General features: G+C 40.3%; 1 protein-coding gene across 18 annotated transcripts in view; it reads left to right on the top strand.

The window, feature by feature from the left end:
• Nucleotides 1–22,178, top strand: part of FRMPD1 (FERM and PDZ domain containing 1) — a 134,099-nt gene that overhangs the window by 84,205 nt on the left and 27,716 nt on the right. For 13 of the 18 annotated variants that reach the window (XM_057723445.1, XM_057723438.1, XM_057723441.1 and 10 more), the window contains 4 exons: nucleotides 1,411–1,515; nucleotides 15,449–15,606; nucleotides 16,446–16,548; nucleotides 21,476–21,521. In XM_057723445.1, coding sequence (XP_057579428.1) covers nucleotides 1,415–1,515; nucleotides 15,449–15,606; nucleotides 16,446–16,548; nucleotides 21,476–21,521 — 408 coding nt within the window. In that variant the 5' untranslated portion in view covers nucleotides 1,411–1,414. Of the gene's footprint in view, nucleotides 1–1,410; nucleotides 1,516–15,448; nucleotides 15,607–16,445; nucleotides 16,549–21,475; nucleotides 21,522–22,178 lie in introns of those variants that run through there. The other 5 variants (XM_057723452.1, XM_057723451.1, XM_057723450.1 and 2 more) reach the window with 4 other exon arrangements.

The raw sequence follows: 22,178 nt of genomic DNA, 5'->3' as shown, positions 1-22,178 counted from the left end.
CTGTACACCAAACTGAATCAGCTGTATTTATACATATATCCCCATATCGCCTCCCTCCCGTCACTCCCTCCCACCCTCCCTGTCCCAGCCCTCTAAGTCATCACCCATCATCGAGTTGATCTCCCTGTGTTATTCAGCAGCTTCCCACTAGCTAGCTATTTTACATTTGGTAGTGTATATATGAGACCAGTATTTTAAAAAGTAAAATAGAAAAATATAAGTATATATTGTTTTAGAAAACTTTAATCTCAAACGTATATACTATTTTTCTTGGTAACCTGACAATAGCTATCAAAGCACAAGTGGTTATAAATTTTGACTTCGCAATTCAGTATCTGGAAAGTTATCCAAATATATAATTGTATATATGCAGAAATGATACTTGTATAACATAACTCATTTCGGTATTATTTATAATAGCAAAAGATTGACAATACCCCAAATGTCTATCAAGGGAAGGCTACTTTTTAAATTACAGTACATCCATACAATGTAATGCTCAGTAGCTGTCAAAAAGAATGAAGAGGCAGTCTTTGTATTAATGTGGAAAGATATCGAGGAAGAAAGCCTGGTGCAGAACAATGTGTATGGTGTACTGTCCTTAATGTTAAGAAGAGGACACAAAATCTGTATTTGTATTTGCTTGTATAGGCATACAGAAACTCTGGAAAGACAAATATCTCGAGTAGGAGGGCAGTGATTATGTATGGGTGTGGGAACTGAGTGGATGGGGGCAGGGAAGGATAGAGGGGAGACCTTTCACTGTATATCTTTTTTTATTATTATGGTAAGAACACACTTAACATGAGATCTACCCTCAACAAATTTTTAAGTGCACAATACAGTAACTGTATATCCTTTTTTTTACAATCTGGGGTTTGAATTATACAAATATAAAATTCAAAAATTAGAATTTCCTATTCAAAAATTAGATATAAAATATTGAGCAAGAGAAGCAACGCTCAGAAGAGTAGGCACAATGTGATTAGAATGCTTCCATGACCATGCAGTTCCTGATGCAGGCAAAATGGAGCTATGCTATGCAGGATTGCACACATAGTTGAGGTGGGAGCAGAGTCGCACAGAAGGTGTGTCTCTGACAGTGGGTCTAGTCACAGTTTAAGAAGCCTTACCTATTTTATTCCCTAATCCTTATATTTAACTGTTTAAGACATAAAGCCTATCTGTGTACCACAAGACTGTGGACTCCTTAGGGCAGAGGGCTGCTGAAGTTGTCCATCATGTGGACACTAGGCACCTGTGTATGTTAATTTCAGATAGAAAGCGAGCCCTAGTTATTGGATCAGCATATCCTAAAATTGGCAAATACAGGAAGCATCATAGTGATTTGTCAGAATCCTCCCCCAAATATTTTAGTTAGCTTCTTAAGAAAACTCTTCTTCGTTTCAGGTAAATGGAAGAGCTGGAGACCAGTTTATTCCAGACACGGAAAGCACACAGAATAGAACAAATGGTGGCAAGGTGGCTCCGGCGCTCCCGGGACAGCTCAGCCGGGTAAGGCTCCAGGGCTGGCAGAGATTTCTGTCTGTATGGGTTCGGTGTCCCCGTGGGAGGAGGTTTCGCAGTCTTGGCAGCACCTGGGGATCACTGTCTCCAGCTTGCTTTGTTCTTACCCCCGTGGTGGGAGAAGTGTAAATAAAATGGGCCAGCAGTTTTGCTGGAGTGCCTTTCTCTCTGTCCCTTTCCAACTCCTCCCCTCTGCGTCCTTCAGCGGGCACCCACAGCTACACAGAGATACTCACACCAAACTCATTCACGCATTTGCAGGGACACACACATTCACACACAGACAGGCTTATACACACACACCCACATATTCACAGACACATGCCTATAGGCTCTGGAACTCACACTCTTTGGAACACACACTCACACATGCTCACTGTCTCTGTCTCTCTGTCTCACCCACACCCCTTGTCTTAGTACTTGGTGTCAGGCAATCTGCTGTTTATACTCTTTCTCTGTCTTTGTTTCCAACAGCTGTTCCTTCCTTGCCGTCCCTAGTTCATTCTAAACAAAATGAAATGAAATCAAATACAGATCTGATTTGACTGCTACAAGAGAACTTAAAATATGTTCTGTTGCAAAGTACTCATTTTCCGTCTCAGATTTCCTGTCTGGCCCTGACACAGAGATGAACTATCACGTGTCAAGTGTTTCTGAGACACATATTCTTCCAAAGGAACTGGAAACAGCTGTTCTGCTGCCAAGCAATAAACCTTGCTTAGGGCTGCACTGCCCTGTGGCCTTGCACATTGCGATGGAATATGGCTGGGAGAATTAGCCCCATTTTACAGATGAAAAACTGGGGCTCAGAGAAGGACTTGTTACTGACCATCCCCACCCCCTGCTCTGAAACCTTTCATGGGTCCTCATCTGCCATAGGATGAGTTTAAACATTTTCAGTTAGACATTCAAGGATCTCCATGATCGACCCACAGTCCATTACAGCTATTTGTCTTACTCTTCTGCTCCACTTAACATCACACTCTGGCTGAAATGACCTACTCGCTGTTCCCCTACTACAAGCCCCAACTACCCCTTGCACCCGTTGGACCTGGGTTCCTGTGCCACATTCCTTCCTCCCATCTCCGTGTGTCCAGAACCCGCTCACAGTTCAAGGTCTGGCTGAAACGCTGGGTCTTCCACAAAGTGTTCCCCAGCCCCGTCAGAACTCATGTCTCCCAAGGGGCCCCGTAATATTTGGTTTGCAGCACCAGCATTGTGCTCCTCCTGGTGTGTTGAGCTTAAATTCGAACACATCCCTTTCCTTCCTTCTAGACGGCAAGCTCTGTGGAGGGCAGGGAAAGTATCGGCCTCATCTCATAGCCCAGAGGTGATTGAGTTCCAGTAGATTGCAAGTAGTCAGGTAGTGCTTGGTGAATGAATGGGAAAACTCCTAGGTACGTTATTTTCTAAAGTGGATTCTGCAAAACCTAGTCCTGTGTGATTCTCTCTACTAAAACATGTTCCGTGGCCAGATATATTTAGGAGGTGATGCAGCCTATATCCCACTCCTACCCACCCACTCTTGGTGACTCATAGTGCATTTTAGCACATTAAAGGCTCTGAGAAGTCCTGCAGGAAAAGACCTGTGTAACTTTAACTTGACGTTGCCTGAATATTTGACCTTGGAACTCTCTAACATCTAGCTTCTCTCACAGGATGTAAATAAAAGGCAACATTGACCTCTAGGAAGTTTTGTTTTTCACATCTATTTTGAGATATGTTTTACATACCATAAAATTCACCCACTTAAAATGTACAGATTTAAGGGAGGGAATACAGGGATATGTGTATAAAAACAGATGATTGAACCTGGTGTACCCCCAAAAAATAAAAAATAAAAAAAAATGTACAGATTTATTTAGTGTATATACAGTATATATTTAGTGTATGTACAAAATTATACACCAATAACCACGATCTAATTTTAGAACACTTCCAATACCGCAAAAAGAAATCCCGTACCCATTAACAGTCATTCCCCATATGCCCCTCGCTCAGCCCTTGGCAAACACTTATCCACTTTCTGTCTCTATAGATTTGCCTATTCTGGATATTTCTCATAAATAGAATCATACAATTTGTGGTCTTTGTGACTGGCTTCTTTCACTTGGCATAATGTGTTCAAAGTTCATTCATGTTATAGCATGTATCAGTATTTCATTCCTTTTCATTGCCAAATAATATTTCGCTATGGAATATTTTCTATGTCCATCAGTTAATGTACACTTGGGTTGTTTCCACTTTGGGGCTATTATGAATAATGCTGCTATGAACATTTGTGTAAAAGTTTTTGTTTTAACACGTGTTTTCATTTCTCTTGGGTATATATTTATCAGTGGAATAGGTGGGTCATGTAGCAACTTGACATTTAACCTTCTGAGGAACTGCCAGACTATTTTCCAAAGTGGCTGTACCATTTTACACTTGCACTAGCAGAACATGAGGGTTCCAATGTCTCCACATCTTTGCCAGCACTTGTTATTATCTGTCTTTTTTTATTATACCCATCCTAGTGGGTGTGAAGTGGTACTGTATCTCATTGTAGCTTTGATCTGCATTTTCCTGATGACTAGTGACGTTGAGCATCTTTCTGTGAGTCTAGTAGAAAGTTTGTTTTCCAAGTGCTTGAGAAAGAGAAGAAAAAGAGGGAAAGGTTCCTGGCAGTGTCCATGGAAGACATCATTTCTATGTTTCCAGGATAACTCACATGTAGCCTTATTTAAATTGCTTCTCATCTCTAATCCTGCAACCTTGATTCAGGCTGGGTTCTTGGTGTCCTCAGATTACGTGAAAATGATCAAGAACTGAAAAGCTAACTTTGGCATAAATAATTGCAATTTCCCTGGAGTAGAGTAAATGATACCACCTACCACCCAGTTGTTTAATCAAGAGACCTGTGAGTCATCCTGAGTTTTCCTCTCTTCCTCACACTGTTTCCACCCCATCAGCAACTCCTGTCAGTTCACCTTCAAACATATCTCCAATTGTCCACCTCTCTGTCCCTTGGGGGCACTGCCATGGTTGCTCACTCTTTCTCTGCTCCACCGAGAAGCCACAGTGGACTTTTCAAAATACAAACTGCTCATGTCCCACATGCTCGCCCCTGGCTCTACCCCACCTCAAACAGTTCAGTGGTCCACCTGCCATTGTGCCACAGCCTGCAAGTCCCGGTATGATCTGTTCCTGGTCTAACTCTCTGACTTCATCTTGTGCCTCCTGCTTCCTTGGCAGAGTGCTTACCCCCTCCCCACACATTATAACAACATATCCATTTATTTACTTGTTCTTTATCTACCCCCACCTGTTTATTATATGACTCTTCTCCCCCCAACCCTCCTGCCACATATGAGACCAAAGACCATGACTGTCTTATCTTACAAAGTATCTTCAGCCCTGGAAGATTGCGTACATAGTGTGTAATAGATGTGCAGTAAATTTGTATTGATTAAGGGCTTTCATAGTAAGAGACTATATTATTTATTTATATTCATTTAAAATATATTTAAATTTTACATCCTTTCTTCTTCCAAAAGGAATTTTTGATGGCTTACAGTTTTAAAACACATAAAAACTTTTAAATAAAGACTGGAAATTCTGTAAACAGATTGCAAACCAATTAGATGTAGGATTTAGCATTGGAGTGCTAACATTGGCTCTGAGTTTCCTGATAGGTCAAGAAATAAAAGAAGTACATTGAACTGTTTTTTATAGCCCAGAAAAAAGGAAACATAGACGTTAATCTGCAGTCATATAATTTTACATGCATCTTTTAGCAATCCTTTTTTTTTTCAGACTTTTAAAGGCTTCCACTCATTTCAGCCAGTTGCACTTGCTTACTTGTAATTGCCATTTTTTCCATTAAAGTTAAACTTTATCTCTGACACTAATTAAATTGTCTAGGGGGAAATTAGTCAAAAGTAACAATATCCATCTCCAAATATTATTAAACAAATTGATAACTTTTATGAACCTTGGTGATATTAGAGCTTTATGATGCATCTTAAAATGGGTGTTTCTCTGGGAAAGAGTGTCAACTTTCAAAGTTGCTTTGATTTCTTCAATTTTAAATTAATTTTTAGTGGGTGGTTATTGTTACAGTCACTAGTCAAATTTGGATAGTAGCACTCAGTTTGAATGTGTGCGTGTGCTTGGGTAGGTTGCAAGCCTAGTGATACCTATAATTGTAGAAATGCAGAATTACTCGGATATTATTAAGATTACTCTCTTACCACTTAATTTCATGTTCCAATATAAAACTAACATTTACAGTATCAATGCTTTTTTAGAAATAAATAACCCCTCAAATGGTCTCTGGACATGTTTTGAATTTCTGTAAAAATAGTGTAATACTTAACAAAAGCTGCAACATAGTGACATTATGTTATAAACTAATTTTTAACCGTTTTTCTTTGAACTAAATTGTCATCTTAACAGCTTTGCATAACTAGAGAGGTGATCAAATGAGAAGGACGTGTTATAGAATACTTTTCCACTTAATTATACCATTTTTTTTGTCTCCTACAATTTTCAGTTTTTCTATAGTTAAATGATATTCTCTTGGAGATTTCTTTGATTGCTTTTCAGCTCGAGAATCCTCACCTAATATTTAACTAAAGTAATTAATTTTCAATTTGATAGCTTGTTATTTTATATTTAATTTTTTAATTTGGAGTTTATTTTAGTATAGGCTGTGAGATGAAGATCTAACTTGGTTTTTTCCAAAATAATAAGTAGTGGGGCTTCCCTGGTGGTGCAGTGGTTGAGAATCTGCCTGCCAATGCAGGGGACATGGGTTCGAGCCCTGGTCCGGGAAGGTCCCACATGCCGTGGAGCAACTAAGCCCGTGCGCTGCAGCTACTGAAGCCCGCATGCCTAGAGCCCATGCTCCGCAACAAGAGAAGCCACTGCAATGAGAAGCCCGTACACTGCAATGAAGAGTAGCCCGCGCTTGCCGCAACTAGAGAAAGCTCGCGTGTAACAATGAAGACACAATGCAGCCAATAAATTAAATAAAATAAATAAATAAATAAATTTTATTAAAAAAAAACAATTTGGCATAAGATTTAGTGAATACTCTTATGCTTAATCTGGAAATGTTGGTTTTATAGAGCAAGACTTAAAAAATATAAAGGGCTTGATGAATTTGATGCCTTCTTCTTGGTGCTTGGTTTTATCCTTGGGGCTTAAAAAGATTTCTTTCAATTTATCTTGAATCTTAATGCTAATGAATGCACATGCCCATGTTTGCACGCCTGTGCACACACCCACACGTACACACAGACACACATATTCACACATGCACACGCATATGCGTCATGGCATCTTTGTGTCAGAAGCCCTGCCTATTGCTTTGGCACTCTTTCCAGATTTACTTGTTCATTACAACCATAGTCTGTCTACTAATTATAGGGATGGTATTTTTGACCTTTCTAGTACTCCTAATCATGTAGAAAGACCATTTCAGGTACCAGTTTTTTATAGCTTTTTGACCCATGGACAAAAGTGGAAAGATTCGAAGCGTGCAGGTTAGAAGGCTCCTGTGCTGCGTCTGCAGGGTTGCCATTGTCTCCTGAACTTCCTTTTTAAAGTAACAGTGGAGTAATTTCTCCTCCTCTCAACTGTAGGCCTTTGCTATACTCACAATATGTACCTTCAGCGGTCCCCTAGAAACTGTCACAGCCACAAGCATAGTCCTATGATTACGACTACATGATAAATTTCTTTCTGGTACAGGCTGCTACTTCTATTTCTTCTTTCTCTGAGTAAACTTTAGATTAAAAAGCCAGCTTATACCAGACACTAGCTTTTAAAATCACTCAAGCTGAACATAATACAGTGTTTAAACATAGATTCAAAATAGTTTCTCCACATCCTGCTGGAACTCAAAGGTGAATTCTTTGTTGTTACAAGATAGAGGCAAAATATATTTTCCAACCTATCAGAGAGCAGATAAAAAACCAGAGAATATTTGAAGCCTAATCTATCTCCATCAGTTTTTTTCTTCTTCTCAGCATTATTGATCAGCTCAATATGAACTTATGACCCATGAAATGTAGGATTAGTGTACACAAGGCTATTTTCATGATAAATTTTAAATGTTTTTTCTAGTTCTACCTTAGGCTTGATCCAGTTATCTGACAGGAATTCTATTAGTGTTGCCAGGTCTTATGCTGTTCCAATGTAAAAATCACAGGAATGACCTCAGATTTATGATTTGAAACCATTACAAAGGCAGCAGACATAGGTTTTTGGATTGTTGGCGCTTAGTTTGATATTTATAAGAGTCTTCAGAGGAGGAAAATTTGCTACAGAGATCATTTCCTTCAGTTCTCTGTCAAATATTGAACATTCTTTGTGAGAAGAGGCCACGGTTTGGTCCTGTTCTTAAGCAATCCCTTTCCAAACCAAAGCTGAAATGTGGCCTCTGGGGAAAATGTCAAAAACAGACTTTGGGCCAAAGCTCCTGACGCTGTCCAGGGATTCGTCAACCCAGCGGGGCCTTGTCTACCGTTGTTGTGGAGCACACCATTCCAAATGGAAAAGTCAGATAAATGAAGCCTACCCATTTGAAAAGCATCAAATGGTTTCTTTTCTAACCATGGCAAGGTTTGTGTTTTTCTTTTGATCTCCAAACATTTATTAAGCTGTACTCTATGCCTAGCATTGAGTTCAGCACATGGGGCAAGAAAGACATGGTTTTGCCATATGAGCTGTTGTCTAGAAAGGACAAGAGACTTTGCACTGGTCATTACAAATATGATGTGTGTTTCAGGTACAGGTTCTGTGTACAGGTTCAGCAGAGGGAGAGGGATATTTTTGCCAAAACCAGAAGGTCAAGTAGGAGCTGGGCGGGTAGAGTGTATAGTTGGGTGTTTTAGGAAACCTCTAGAGAGTGTTATGTCAGGGGTTGGGGGGTATTCTATGCCAAGGGAAGACCTTGTGTATTTGGGGAACTCCAAGGAGACTGGTTTGGCTGGAACAAAAATATCGAGAGAACGAGTGGCTTGGTTGTAGAGTCTTCAGAGGTGGGCTGGGGCTGTATTAAGCCATATTAAAGATTTTGGATTAGGCCATTCATTCAGGGCAGACACATGAGCAGGTTTGCATTTATAATATCACTTTGGTTGCTGGATATAGAATCATTCAGGTTAGACAAAAATGAAAAGTGGGGAGACCAGCTGGGAAACTATTACAGAAATCTTCTGAAGGACAGGTGTAGGGTCCTGAAATAGAATGGTGGTCATGGAGATAGAGACAAATGGATATCATTGGAGGTCTTTTTTTTTAAATAAATTTATTTATTTATTTATTTTATTTGTTTATTGGATGCTTTGGGTCTTCTAGTTGTGGGCTATTCTTCATTGTGGTGTGCGGGCTCCTCACTGCGGTGGCTTCTCTTGTTGTGGAGCACGGGCTCTAGGTTTGTGGGCTTCAGTAGCTGTGGCACATGGGCTCAATAGTTGTGGCTCACGGGCTCTAGAGCGCAGGCTCGTGTGGCGCACGAGCTTAGTTGCTCCTTGGCATGTGGGATCTTCCCAGACCAGGGCTTGAATCTGGGTCCCCTGAATTGGCAGGCAGATTCTTAACCCTTGCGCCACCTAGGAAGTGCAGAGATCTTTTGTAGTACTGACGGATAGGATATTGGAGGTGAGAGCAGGGTAAAGTCAAAGATGACTCCCAGGAGTCTAGTTCGAGCAACTGAGCATTGTCCTGATACCATTTCCTGAGCTCTGGGACATGGAGAAGATGGGTCCTGATTAGGACGATAGTCATAAGGCTGAGCTGTGTATCAGATTAAGCAAACTTCAAGGACAAATGGCAAACATTGAACTCTGTCACTTACGTTCCAATCATCTGCTATTTTTTGGTGGTTATATATACATTTCCACCTTTGCTAATCATATTAGAGGCGCTATTTTGCATCATACTCTCTGTATACAGTATTTTGCTCATGTATTCACCTAACAAGCACAGACGCTTTCTGTGGGCAAAGTTCTTCACTCAGTATGTGAGAAATACAGAGGTGGGTAAAAAGTGGTTCCTACATTCTGAGAATTTACAGTCTATTCGGGGTGATGATAGGTGGAATCAGATAGCTATCACTGAAGGTTGAGGGGCTCTAGGCTAGAAGAGCTCAGAGTTGAGAGAACTTGTGTCTAGCTAGGAAATAAGGGAAGGCTTTTTGAAAGAGGTGGCATTTGAGCTGGGCTTTGATTGGCCTCACATTTTCCTGTGAGGCAGCCCCATGAACTGAGACCCAGATGTAAAATGGGTGCAGCAAGTAAGATTAGGCTGGAGTGAAGGTCTGGGAAGGAGAGTGGGTGGGGAATGTTGGCCAGGGCCTGAGAATTAAAGACAAAGGAACATGAAGGTAAGGTTGAGGAGCTTAACTTTTTTTTTTTTTTTTTTTTTTTTTTGGGGGGGTACACCAGGTTCAATCATCCGTTTTTATATACATATCCCCATCTTCCCTCCCTTCCTTGACGCCCCCCCCAAGCCCCCCCCCCACCCTCCCCGCCCCAGTCCTCAAAGGCATCTTCCATCCTCGAGTTGGGAGGAGCTTAACTTTTATCCTCTGGGTGATGGGGAGCTGTGAGGACAATAATTCAATCTCTCCCTTAGGAAGTGGGTTTGAACCACAGTTTAGAAGGTGCTCTGGAAGGGTATTTTCTAAAATGTGTTTCCATGTATGTCTAAGGTTCACAGCCTTGTGGTACGTTATTGATGTAGAGTCTTGGGCCAATTCCTTACTGTGCTTGATTTATCTATTCTCTGTTGGGTGATGTCAAGTTTTTCCACTATTCTAAATAACACTATGGTAAATATTTTTGAATATTCAAGAACTCATACTCTGTTCTAGGACTTTATGGCACAGGGAACACAGAGGTGAATAGATGTCACCCTTGTATTCTAGGAACTCATAGTCTAGTGCAAATAATATTTTATTTTGCGGGGGGTGGGGATGGTTATTACTTTGAGGAATGTCAATCAAAATGGTGACAGAAGGTCGAAGAAAATGATTAAATTTTAAATTCATATTATAATTTCCCTGATTATTTTCCAGAGAGATTACATAACCAATTTATATGTTCAGCCTTAAATACGAAGGCCCACATATGTTGGGCTTCGTTATTTTTATTTATATTTGGTGCTTTAGTAGACATGTAATAGATCTCTGTAGTCCTTTCAGTTGTGCTTCTTTAATGACTAAGGTTGCACATTTTCTGTTATTTAGCAGCTTTATTTCTTCATGTGCGAGCTGTAAATTCACTTGCTTTGAGCATGTGAATTCTGGGTATTTACTGCATGTGTTTATGTGCATTCTGCATATATTTTTATTGTAAGCTTTTTCCTTCTAGAATTTTATTTTTTAAATTGATTTATTTTCGACAGCTCTATTTAGAGATAATTTACACACCATGCAATTCACCCACTTAAAATATACAAGTCACTGGGTTTTAGTATATTCACAGGATGTACAACCATCACCACAATCAATTTTGGAAGATTTTCATCACCCCTAAGAGAAACTCCACATGTATTAGTAGTCACTCTCCATTTCCTTTCAAAACCCTCCACCTCCAGCCCGAGACAATTATCTACTTTCTGTCTCTATAGATTTACCTGTTCTGGACATATAACATGAATGGAATCATACAATATGTGGTCTTTTGTGGCTGCCTTGTTTCACTTAGCATAATGTGTTCAAGGTTCATCCATGTTATAGCATATACCAGTATTTCATTCCTTTTTATTGCTGAATAACAGTCTACTATGAATATTGTCTTTGTCATTTCATTAGTTGATATACACTTGGGTTGTTTCCACTTTGGGGCTATTATGAATAATGTTGCTGTGAACATTTCTGTGCAAGTTTTGCATGGACATATGCTTTCAGTTTTCTTGGGTGTATAACTAGGAGTGGAATTGCTGGGTCATATGGTACTCAATGTGTAGTCTTTTGAGGAACTGCAAGACTGTATGAGGGTTTCATTTTCTCCACATCTTAGCCAACACTTGACCTGTCTTTCTGATTATAGCCATCCTAGTGGGTGTGAAGTGTTATGTCCCTGTGGTTTTGATTTGTATTACCATAATGGCTAATGATCTCTTTGTGTGCTTATTGGCTGTTTGTATTTTTTCTTTGGAGAACTGTTTATTCTAATTATTTGCCCAATTTTTATTTGGGTTATTTGTGGTTTTTTTGTTTAAGTGCATTAGGAGAATTCCTTATATATTCTAGATGCCAGGTCCTTATTAGATATATGATTTGCAAATATTTTTTCCCATTTTTTGTGGGTTGTCTTTTCACTTTCTCAGTGGTGTCCTTTGAAGCAGGAAGGTTTTTTAATTTTGAAGAAGTTCAGTTTATTTATGTTTTCATTTGTTGCTTATGCTTTTGGTGTCATATCTAAAATGACACCAAGGTCACAAAGATTTATTCCTATATTTTCTCCTAAGAGTTGTGTAGTTTTAGCTCTTATATTTAGGTCTGTGATCCATTTTGGGTTAATTTTTGTGTATAAGATGAAGAAGTTAGAAGCCTTTATCACTTACATTTCTCCTTGTGTCCTATTCTGTTATCCAATCTTTTATTTTTTTTGTATTTATGTATTGGCTATTGAAATTTCACATTCAAACCATCCATCTTATATCTTATGCCTGTCTCTAGTTTTCTAATCCTTAGAAGTGTGTCTCCTCTCCAGATGTGGCATAAAGGGGCCATATTTATTTCTAGTTTTTGTAATTCTCTCTTTTGACCTTTTTGAAATGTAATACTTTGTATGGTGTTTAGTACTGCAGCGTGATGATTATGTCACCATGTTGAATTATTTCTGACTAGTCACCTAATATTTTAAAAGATTTTCTAGAATTTTTACTCACTTTCATTGGTGAAGACCATGCCATGCAGTTTTGATCATTGCCTCTGTCTGATAGGAGCAGATTAAGATTGTGGTCTGTAGAAGAGATGAAGATGGGTGTATGCACACACAAGTGTACCCACACGTGAGTGTGTGCTTGCACGTCTTGTTTACCCTCATTCTTGCAGCAGTGTTTAGTGTGCAGGAACCCAGGCTCCCAGGTCACATCATCCAAGTTCAAGCACAGCTCTTTTAAGGCTTCAGGACTCAAGGTTTCTCACATTTTGGGGATCACTCTACATTAAAATGTACCCACATCTCACTATAAATATTTATATAACTATATAAGATTTGACAACTTGACATAAAGGTAGATTTTAAGGTATTTACTCTAACATCTGTTAATACAATTTTGAAGTTAGAAATTTTCTTTTTGTGTATGAGAGTCTCATGTATTTTTCATACACTGTCATAGGCTCTAGATCTGTGCTGTGCAATATGGTTGCCACTATGCAGAGCTGGCTGCTGAGCACTTAAAATGTGGCCAGTATGACTGAAAGATTAAATACTTAATTTTAATTAATTTAAATGTAAAGACTGATCATTCAGTTACTGGAAAACTTTTAAGTATGTTCAGAAGAACTTGGGCCTGAAATTTTACTTTTTAACTGTAAATTTGATGAAATCTGAGAATTGATGCTGGAAATATAGTGTCCAAATTGATGAAAAAAAGGGTGCAGGATAGCTCATCAATAATTTTTTATTGATTACATGTTGAAATGATAGTATTTCGGATATATTGGGTTAAGTAAAAGTATATGAAAAACCACTTGTTTCTTTTTCCTTTCTCCCCCCCTTTTAGGTGGCTGTTAGAAAAGTTACATTTACAAATGTGGCATGCATTATACAGCTGTGCTGCAGTGCCTTTGAAGGCAGTAGCCCCAATTTGAAACGCCCTCCCCAGCTATGTGGCTTTAAGTAGGTTAAAGTCTCTCAGAGCAAGATTCAGTCTTCTTATCCATAATATCAGGATAATGCCCATACCTACCTCACAGGTGTGTTGTGAGGGTCCAGTGAGCTATGAAAACAAGTCAGCTCACTCCCTGGTATGTAGTTGGTGCTCAATAAATGTTACAAATGATTATTGTTATTGTTGTTACTGCTACTATGCTTGTCATCAATTTATCAATTTTTTTTAATCTGGAAGAATTTTTAACCAGTATTCCATCAAATCTATGTTTTTGTTCAGCACTTATTTTCGTTTTTCAGTGTGTAATCTTCCCAACCAGGAATCCAACATCAGTTTTACTATGTCTTCCTTTATTGCATCAGCTTATTAAGAATGCCTAGCACCTACTACAGATTCAGCTACTCTGGTTTTTAATGAATTTTTGAATGCTTTTTGTGGCTGTGTTTTGTGTGTTTATCCTGCAACTCCATTAAACTTATTTTTTAAGCACTAGCAATTCTCTTTGTGGATCATTTTCTAGGTGTAGATCATCGTCTGTTTGTTAAAAAAAAAAAAGTATGCTTATTATTCTTCTTATCATTTTTCCTTCTCTGATAACTATTCCAGGCATTCCTCCTGCCACATTAAATAGGAGTAGTGTCTAGGGTGACATTCCTGTTGCTTTTTCCAAGGAATGCAGATGTTGATTTTTGCCTTTCAGTGTACTATATTATTTGTTTTATTTAGAAAAGCCCTTTCAGAGCTTTAAAGTTTTCTTTTTTTTTTTAAATCAGGAATGCCTATGGGTTGTATTCAGTATAAATTATCGGAGTTTTCTGTTTCTTCCCTCTTGTTAGGTCTGTCTTCTAACACGTCTCAGTATTAGCCATGTGCTTGCCGAGAAGAAGTCCTCTCCTCACTCCTAAGAGAGCTCCTTGATGGATAATGTACATAATAAGGCTTTGTGCTTGGACTTGTCACGTGCATTTTGGTTCCATGAGGCAGTTTTTTTTTTAATATTTCCTTGTCCTTGTTGAAACTTCATTATTATAAATGACAGAGAGGTGATTTTCAGGTAACTGAGGTCCTATTGCATTAGGCAGCGTTCCTGACAGTGTTTGGTAAATGGATGAGAATAAATGATAAACCTTAACTACAGAGCCCCGAGGGAGCTGTTACTCCTCCACATTTCTGTTGTTTATAATGATAGTTAAACACCTTATCCCATCACTATCTGACCTTCCTCAGAAAGAACCACTGACTCTTAGAAGGAAAAAAAATCATTTGTCACAGACAAATGAAAAATAGCTGGTAAATTCACTTTGTGGTATTCAGAGATAGAAAATACAACTTTCAATTTACCTGGTTTTAGATGTATAGAGAACATACATGTTTTTAACAATTAATATAGAGGGAGTCTGCGATATCTGAGATTTTATATTGGAATCCTCACAGTTTCAAAGTTGAAGGGGAAGCAACATTCTTCATAAAGCAAAAAAGAAAAAAATCACCAAAGAAACAATTCACCTATAAAAATTAGTCACCATTAGACTAAACTGAGCAACCCCTTATTCCTATTCACAGTCTATGTTTTTCCTCTTCTGTACCTCTGCTAAAGCAGCACCCCCTGCCTGGAATACCTGTCCGTCCATCCATCCACCCACCCATCCATCCGTGCATCCATGCATCCATCCATCCATGCATCCATGCATCTATGCATCCATCCACCTATGCATCCATCCACTCAGCAGCAGTTACTGAATATCATCTGTGTGCCGGGATTTGGGCTGTGTAGATATACCCTTGACATCTCTCAGATGCCACCTCTTCTAGGTAGCAAATGCTTCCCTGATTCCTTCTCCTCTACCCCACAAAGTTAAAACTGCTCTACCTCTTCTCTGACTACACGTAGCACTTCATGACTTCTCTTTTAAAGCATGGTGCTATGTCCTCCTGTTTTATCTACTGGTGTTTGGTGAGAGGAGAGGAGAGTTGGTGTCCACTCGGCTCTATGTCTTCCTCCTCCAGGATGCCTAGGGCTGACCTGGTTTGTGGCCACCAACTAGACTCCCCTCTCTGTCTTTTTTACACACTCCTTCTCTTCCAGGGCTAAAGTTGCTGCAGCTGATGGGCCCCCCGGGATCCCAACCCAGACCATCATCCCTGTGAAACATACAGTAAAAATAGACAAAGACGCCCTCCTCCAGGACTATGGATTTCACATTTCTGAGACCCTTCCCCTCACAGTGGTGGCTGTCACAGCAGGTAGGGGCTGACGGGGAAGCAAGAAAAGATTCTGGCTTCTTGGGGGGAAATATCCCTGGTTCTCTTCCCACCTCTCTGTGCTATAACATAATGTAGAAAATGCTACCCCAGAAGGCTAGGAAGGGCACATCTAATTTCGACTTCATTCTGTCTAGGACTCCGCACCTTCCTGAGGTGCTGCAAGTGCAGCTTCCCAGTTGTGCTTGCTGACGTGTACCCCAGGCTCGCTGGCCCCAGCCAGGGCTTTGCCCACCTGTGGCCCCTGGCCAGTGTCAGGGACAGTGACAGTACTGGGATCGGCAGGCCCTCTTCTCTGAACCCCGCGTGCTCCGAGATGGGGAGAGCTTCTGGTCAGACAGTAATAGGAAGTATTGATTTGTTTTTGCTTGAGCCTCTGTAAAATATAGGCTGTCTCAGGGTGAAGAGGAGCAGGCTGGGAGTGTCTAGTGTTTGTTTTCATACTTCAGCTCTGTATTGATGTGAGATCTGGGGCTAGTTAAAATCTATTCATTTGATGTACACACACACACACACACACAAGTTCTTTAGAAATGAATGTAGCAGATTCGCTGGCCAGCTCTGTTGATTCAGGGAGTTTCTGCTAGTTGTCTTTCCCTGGACAGTCTCCTAACATTCCTTGAAGGTGATGGATGGTAGGGACGTTATCCGTGATTTGTAAACAGGAAAACTGAGATCCATGTGAGCCCAAGTCTGGCTGGGGTGGGGGTGAGCCGGTGCCCTAGGGACCGGATCCGGCTGCCATTCAGGTGAGCTGCTGTGACACATGGGGTCTGGGCCCTCCTGGCATGAGCACCAATTACTGCTTTTCTCTCCAACAGGAGGCTCCGCTCATGGCAAGCTTTTCCCCGGTGATCAGATACTCCAGATGAACCACGAGCCTGCCGAAGACCTTTCCTGTGAACGAGCAGTTGAGATTCTGAGGTACTAAATTGTCTTCCGTCATCCACAGAATTGTACAGATTATTACAGAGCAAGGATGGGCAACAGAAAGGGCATAACGGATCCCCCTGTGATTTAAGTAAGGTCCAGGCTCCTTAAAAGCAGCAACAGCCTTGTTTTAGAATTCCATCTCGGTTACTGTCTGCTCTCCTTCACCTGCCTCCAGAAGTGACAGGGAGTCATGGGGTGCCATATTCCTCAACCCCCTGCGATGTCCAAAACACTGTGCTAGGCGCTGCGGGGAATGTAATTATGACTAATACATTGGCCCTACCCCTTAAGGATGTATAGTGTTGTTGTAACGTATGCCAAAGATTGGACTAAATTGATACTACATCTGCTTGTCGCTCTTTAACCCTTTTAATGTCTCTTCCTAAATGTTCTTGGTGCAGCCTGGTAGGCATATATGGAGTTCCACTGACATGGTGCCCACTGCCTTCTACCAGGTGCCATAGTGATTTTTGCAAATGCCTCACTTTCTGCCTCGACCGTGATCTCCTTGAGACCAGGCACACATGGGTGCTCGGTGGGATGAGTGAATGTCATTGGCAGTGACAGCTGGTGACCCTGATTTTAAGGCAGCGGAAGTCAGTGACAGGAGTGAGGAGGGCTGACAGAGGTTCTGCAGGCACGTGCAGGCTTTATCTTTTAAAACTTTCACCCAACACTGTTTTAATGACTTTAATATAAATAAAGGGAAAGGAGAAATAGAGTCAAAGGAAAGCCAGCTTGAAGATACTTCAAGTTTGTACTGTAGTCCATGCCTTTTCCTGAGTGGTGGTTTTCATTTCTCAGGGCTTATCGTGTGCAGCACACACAAGTCAGAGAAAGAGAAAACGAAAATGCAGGATGCAGTGTCCACCCTCAGGAAGCCCACAGTCTCGCTGCAGAGAGACATACACAGTATAAGATTTACAGTGGGTCCATCAAAGTGTAGAAGATAGCATCCTTTCAGTCAAGCCCCATATTGCTTCCAGATTGCCAGGGAATAGGGTGAGTGAGTGGGGCAGCCAGGAAAGGATTTGATGATTTCATTTAAAAAAATTAAGTATGGTTATGAAAATCATGAAGTTTGCTTTCCCAATTATTGGGTCATTTTCTCAAAGAATTTCTCAATTCCGGCAAATGAATTTTAGATTTTCACTGCTACTAATATCTCTGCCAGGCTAGATCAAACTCCAAATAAGAAACCAAAGTATTCACAATTTAAAACAATAGACCAAACAGGAACAAGACAAGGGTGTCCACTCTCACCATTATTATTCAACATAGTTTTGGAAGTTTTAGCCACAGCAATCAGAGAAGAAAAAGAAATCAAAGGAATCCAAATTGGAAAAGAAGAAGTAAAATTGTCACTCTTTGCAGATGACATGATATTATATATAGAAAACCCTAAAGACTCTACCAGAAAACTGCTAGCACTCATTGATGAGTTTAGTAAAGTAGCAGGATACAAAATTAATGCACAGAAATCTCTTGCATTCCTATACACTAACAACAGAAGAGCAGAAAGAGAAATTAAGGAAACTCTCCCATTCACCATTGCAACCAAAAGAATAAAATACCTAGGAATAAACCTGCCTAAGGAGGCAAAAGATCTGTATGCAGAAAACTTTAAGACATTGATGAAAGAAATCAAAGACGACACAAACAGATGGAGGGACATACCATGTTCCTGGATTGGCAGAATCAACATCGTGAAAATGTCTGTACTACCCAAAGCAATTTACAGATTCAATGCAATCCCGATCAAATTACCAATGGCATTTTTCACAGAACTAGAGCAAGAAATCTTAGGATTTGTATGGAAACGCAAAAGACCCTGAATAGCCAAAGCAATCTTGAGAAGGAAAAATGGAGTTGGTGGAATTAGGCTTCCTGATTTCAAACTATACTACAAGGCCATAGTGATCAAGACAGTATGGTACTGGCACAAAAATAGAAAGGAAGATCAATGGAATAGAACAGAGAACTCAGAAGTAAGCCCAAACACATATGGGCACCTTATTTTTGACAAAGGAGGCACGAATATACAGTGGAAAAAAGACAGCCTCTTCAATAAGTGCTGCTGGGACAATTGGACAGCTACATGTAAAAGAATGAAATTAGAACACTCCCTAACACCATACACAAAAATAAACTCCACATGGATTAAAGACCTACATGTAAGGCCAGACACTATAAAACTCCTAGAGGAAAACATAGGCAGAACACTCTATGACATACATCAAAGCAAGATCCTTTTTGACCCACCTCCTAGAATCATGGAAATAAAATCAAGAATAAACAAATGGGATCTCATGAAACTTAAAAGCTTTTGCACAGCGAAAGAAACCATAAACAAGACTAAAAGGCAACCCTCAGAATGGGAAAAAATAGTTGCCTATGAAGCAGTGGACAAAGGATTAACCTCCAAAATATACAAGCAGCTCATGAAGCTTAATACCAAAAAAGCAAATAACCCAATCCACAAATGGGGGGGAAGACCTAAATAGACATTTCTCCAAAGAAGACATACAGATGGCCAACAAACACATGAAAAGATGCTCAACATCACTCATCATCAGAGAAATGCAAGTCAAAGCCACAATGAGGTATCACCTCACACCGATCAGAATGGCCATCATCACAAAATCTAGAAACAACAAATGTTGGAGAGGGTGTGGAGAAAAGGGAACTCTCCTGCACTGTTGGTGGGACTGTAAGTTGGTACAGCCACTATGGAAAACAATTTGGAGGTTCCTTAAAAAACTACAAATAGAACTACCATATGATCCAGTAATCCCACTACTGGGCATATACCCAAAGAAAACCATAATCCCAAAAGAAACATGTACCATAATGTTTATTGCAGCACTATTTACAATAGCCAGGACATGGAAGCAACCGAAATGCCCATCAACAAATGAATGGATAAAGAAGATGTGGCACATATATACAATGGAATATTACTCAGCTATAAAAAGGAATGAAATGGAGCTATATGTCATGAGGTGGATAGACCTAGAGTCTGTCATGCAGAGTGAAGTAAGTCAGAAAGAGGACAAATATTGTATGCTAACTCACATATACGGAATCTAAAAATGGTACTGATGAACTCAGTGACAAGAACAAGGACACAGATGCAGAGAATGGACTGGAGAACTCGAGGTTTGGGAGGGGGCTGGGGGTGAAGGGGAAGCTGAGACAAAGCAAGAGAGTAGCACAGACAAATATATACTACCAACTGTAAAATAGATAGTGGGAAGTTGTTGTATAACAAAGGGAGTCCAACTCGAGGATGGAAGATGCCTTAGAGGACTGGGGCGGGGAGGGTGGGGGGGACTCGAGGGGGGGGCGTCAAGGAAGGGAGGGAATACGGGGATATGTGTATAAAAACAGATGATTGAACTTGGAGTACCCCCCAAAAAAATAATAAATAAATAAATAAAATTTAAAACAAAAAAACAATAGACCAGATTTTGGGTGTTTAGGTAACATTGAACCCTGATCTGTTCACTGAGCACCTTCTCTGGGCAGGGTTCCCTGGGGGGCAGAGGGACTCCACTCTCCAAACACTAACAGACTGGTAGTGCAGAGACAGCTTGTGTATACCCCACTGAGATTGAGGGCAGACAGTGCATCAAGAGAAGCAGGGGAAAGGAGGTGTAAATGCTGGAGATTCCTCCAACTTGAGGGGAAGTTGTGTTTTGACAAAATAGAGAAGGGTTCAGAAGTATTTGAGCTGTACCTTTAATGCTAGGTAGAAGTTGGCCCACAAAGATAGAGGTGAAGGGTGGGCCAGGCAAAGTGATAAGGAGGAGGAGTGACTCACGAGCAGGGATGTGACCTGATGTATGCTTGCATCTGCGCTCTCAGCTACATGCCTTGTGTGGGAATCCTGGGACTGCTTACTTTTTAACTTAGTTCCCAATGGCATCGCCATTTATAAAAGGAAAATACCAAGCAAACCAAAAATCAACAAAATTTCTCAAATTCCTTCAATTATCTTTGAGGCCAAACTGTCCTTTTGAGAGTACTTGGACGTTGGTTTGTTGTGACTTCTCTTGGAAAAAGCCTGTTCTTATGTAAAATGAAAAAGAGGCAATCCCCAGGCACTTAGAAACCTTGGGTTGCATTTATCTATTTGAGGAAGTAACGCACTGCAGCAGTTGTCCTAGATGTTCATATTGCAAGAAATCAAATGAAATTATTTTGCAAACTGCTTCTCTATCTAGCAATGGCAGAGATAAAAGAAAATATGAACTGATTTTTCAGTTCTGTCCTCTAATACAAAGTGGAAATTTGGCACTTATCTGGTTGATTTGATCACTTTTGGAACCTAAGAGATTATAACAAAACAAAAATGTCTAGTATTTGATTACATAATTGGGCCTGTTACACTGACCTTGTATGCCCAGACACCATAAACTGGTTGGTTTTTATCTGATCAATGTTATCCACATTCATTTATTCTATTTCATGAATGTTTAGCCTAGTTTTCTGAAATGACAACCTAAGTTATCTATGTTACTGCTATATTTTCTCTTAAAAATTTTTTTTGGACTTAAACCTAGCTAGTGGTCATAACAACTGGAAGAGTTTTCCATCATGTAGACTAAATGAAAGATAAGTGACTTACTTTAGTGGCTGTAGGTATAGACTAGATGGTAGAGGCAAGTATCTGAAGATTTTCTCAAGGTAGCAGTGGCACCTGGGACAGCTTAAGTTCCTTCACAGATCACTGCTTTCTCAATGTCCTTCTCAATTTTGCTGAGCCAAAGGAGCTGAGGCAAGGGAGGCTGCTTTGTAATTCTACCAGTCTTTTTGACTCCCACCCCCACCCCCATCCTACCACACACACACACGTGTATCACCCAGAATGATGACTTTTTTGTCTTTATTCTTTTTTTTTTTCTTTTTTTTTTAGGGAAGCTGAAGATTCTCTTTTAATCACAGTTGTTCGCTGCACATCGGTAAATCTCTTTCTATGTCTTGTGTGTTAGTTTCACCCTTCTTGGCGCCAAGACCTTGTACCCTTGGCAGAATATCCCCCGTAGAATAAACAGGGAAGACAAAGGTCACAGGGGACAGCTGCCAGGCAGTCAGTGTTGCCTGAAGACCGCCTGTGTGCCGGTGTTGTGGAGGACACAGATGTGGGTCCAGGCTTCAAGAACTTATGGTCCAGCTAAGGAGACAGACTTGTGAATATGCAGAGTGCGGTGTCAAGGGTACCAAACTAGGAGTTTCAAGACAGGTCTGAGTGGCATCACTGTGGATATGTCACTTAGTTTCAGTTTTGACTTTTGTAAAACAGAGATGAGGACAGTAACTGCCTTGTCTATCTAACGGGTTGTTATGAGGACCCAGCGAGGTGTTGGATGTGAACATGTTTTACCAGCCACAAGGCAAGGTGTGGCATAGATGATGCACAGGGAGGCAGCTGCCATCCTAAACCACCGCAGGCCTAGGAGCCCTTTGTATGTAATACAGGGAAAAGTATATAATCAAATTGTAAGAGAAAACTACAGAGGAGGAAAAGTTGACAGAAAATTCTCATTCTGAGAGACTTTAGTACATACCACTTAGCCTTGGCCACAAATAGACAAAAAATAAATAGGGGCATAGAGAAT

Source organism: Hippopotamus amphibius, chromosome 2, assembly GCF_030028045.1.
Source record: "Hippopotamus amphibius kiboko isolate mHipAmp2 chromosome 2, mHipAmp2.hap2, whole genome shotgun sequence".
Lineage (NCBI taxonomy): Eukaryota > Metazoa > Chordata > Mammalia > Artiodactyla > Hippopotamidae > Hippopotamus > Hippopotamus amphibius.
Note: the sequence above shows the minus strand (reverse complement) of the source record. Positions and strands in the feature narration are given on the sequence as shown.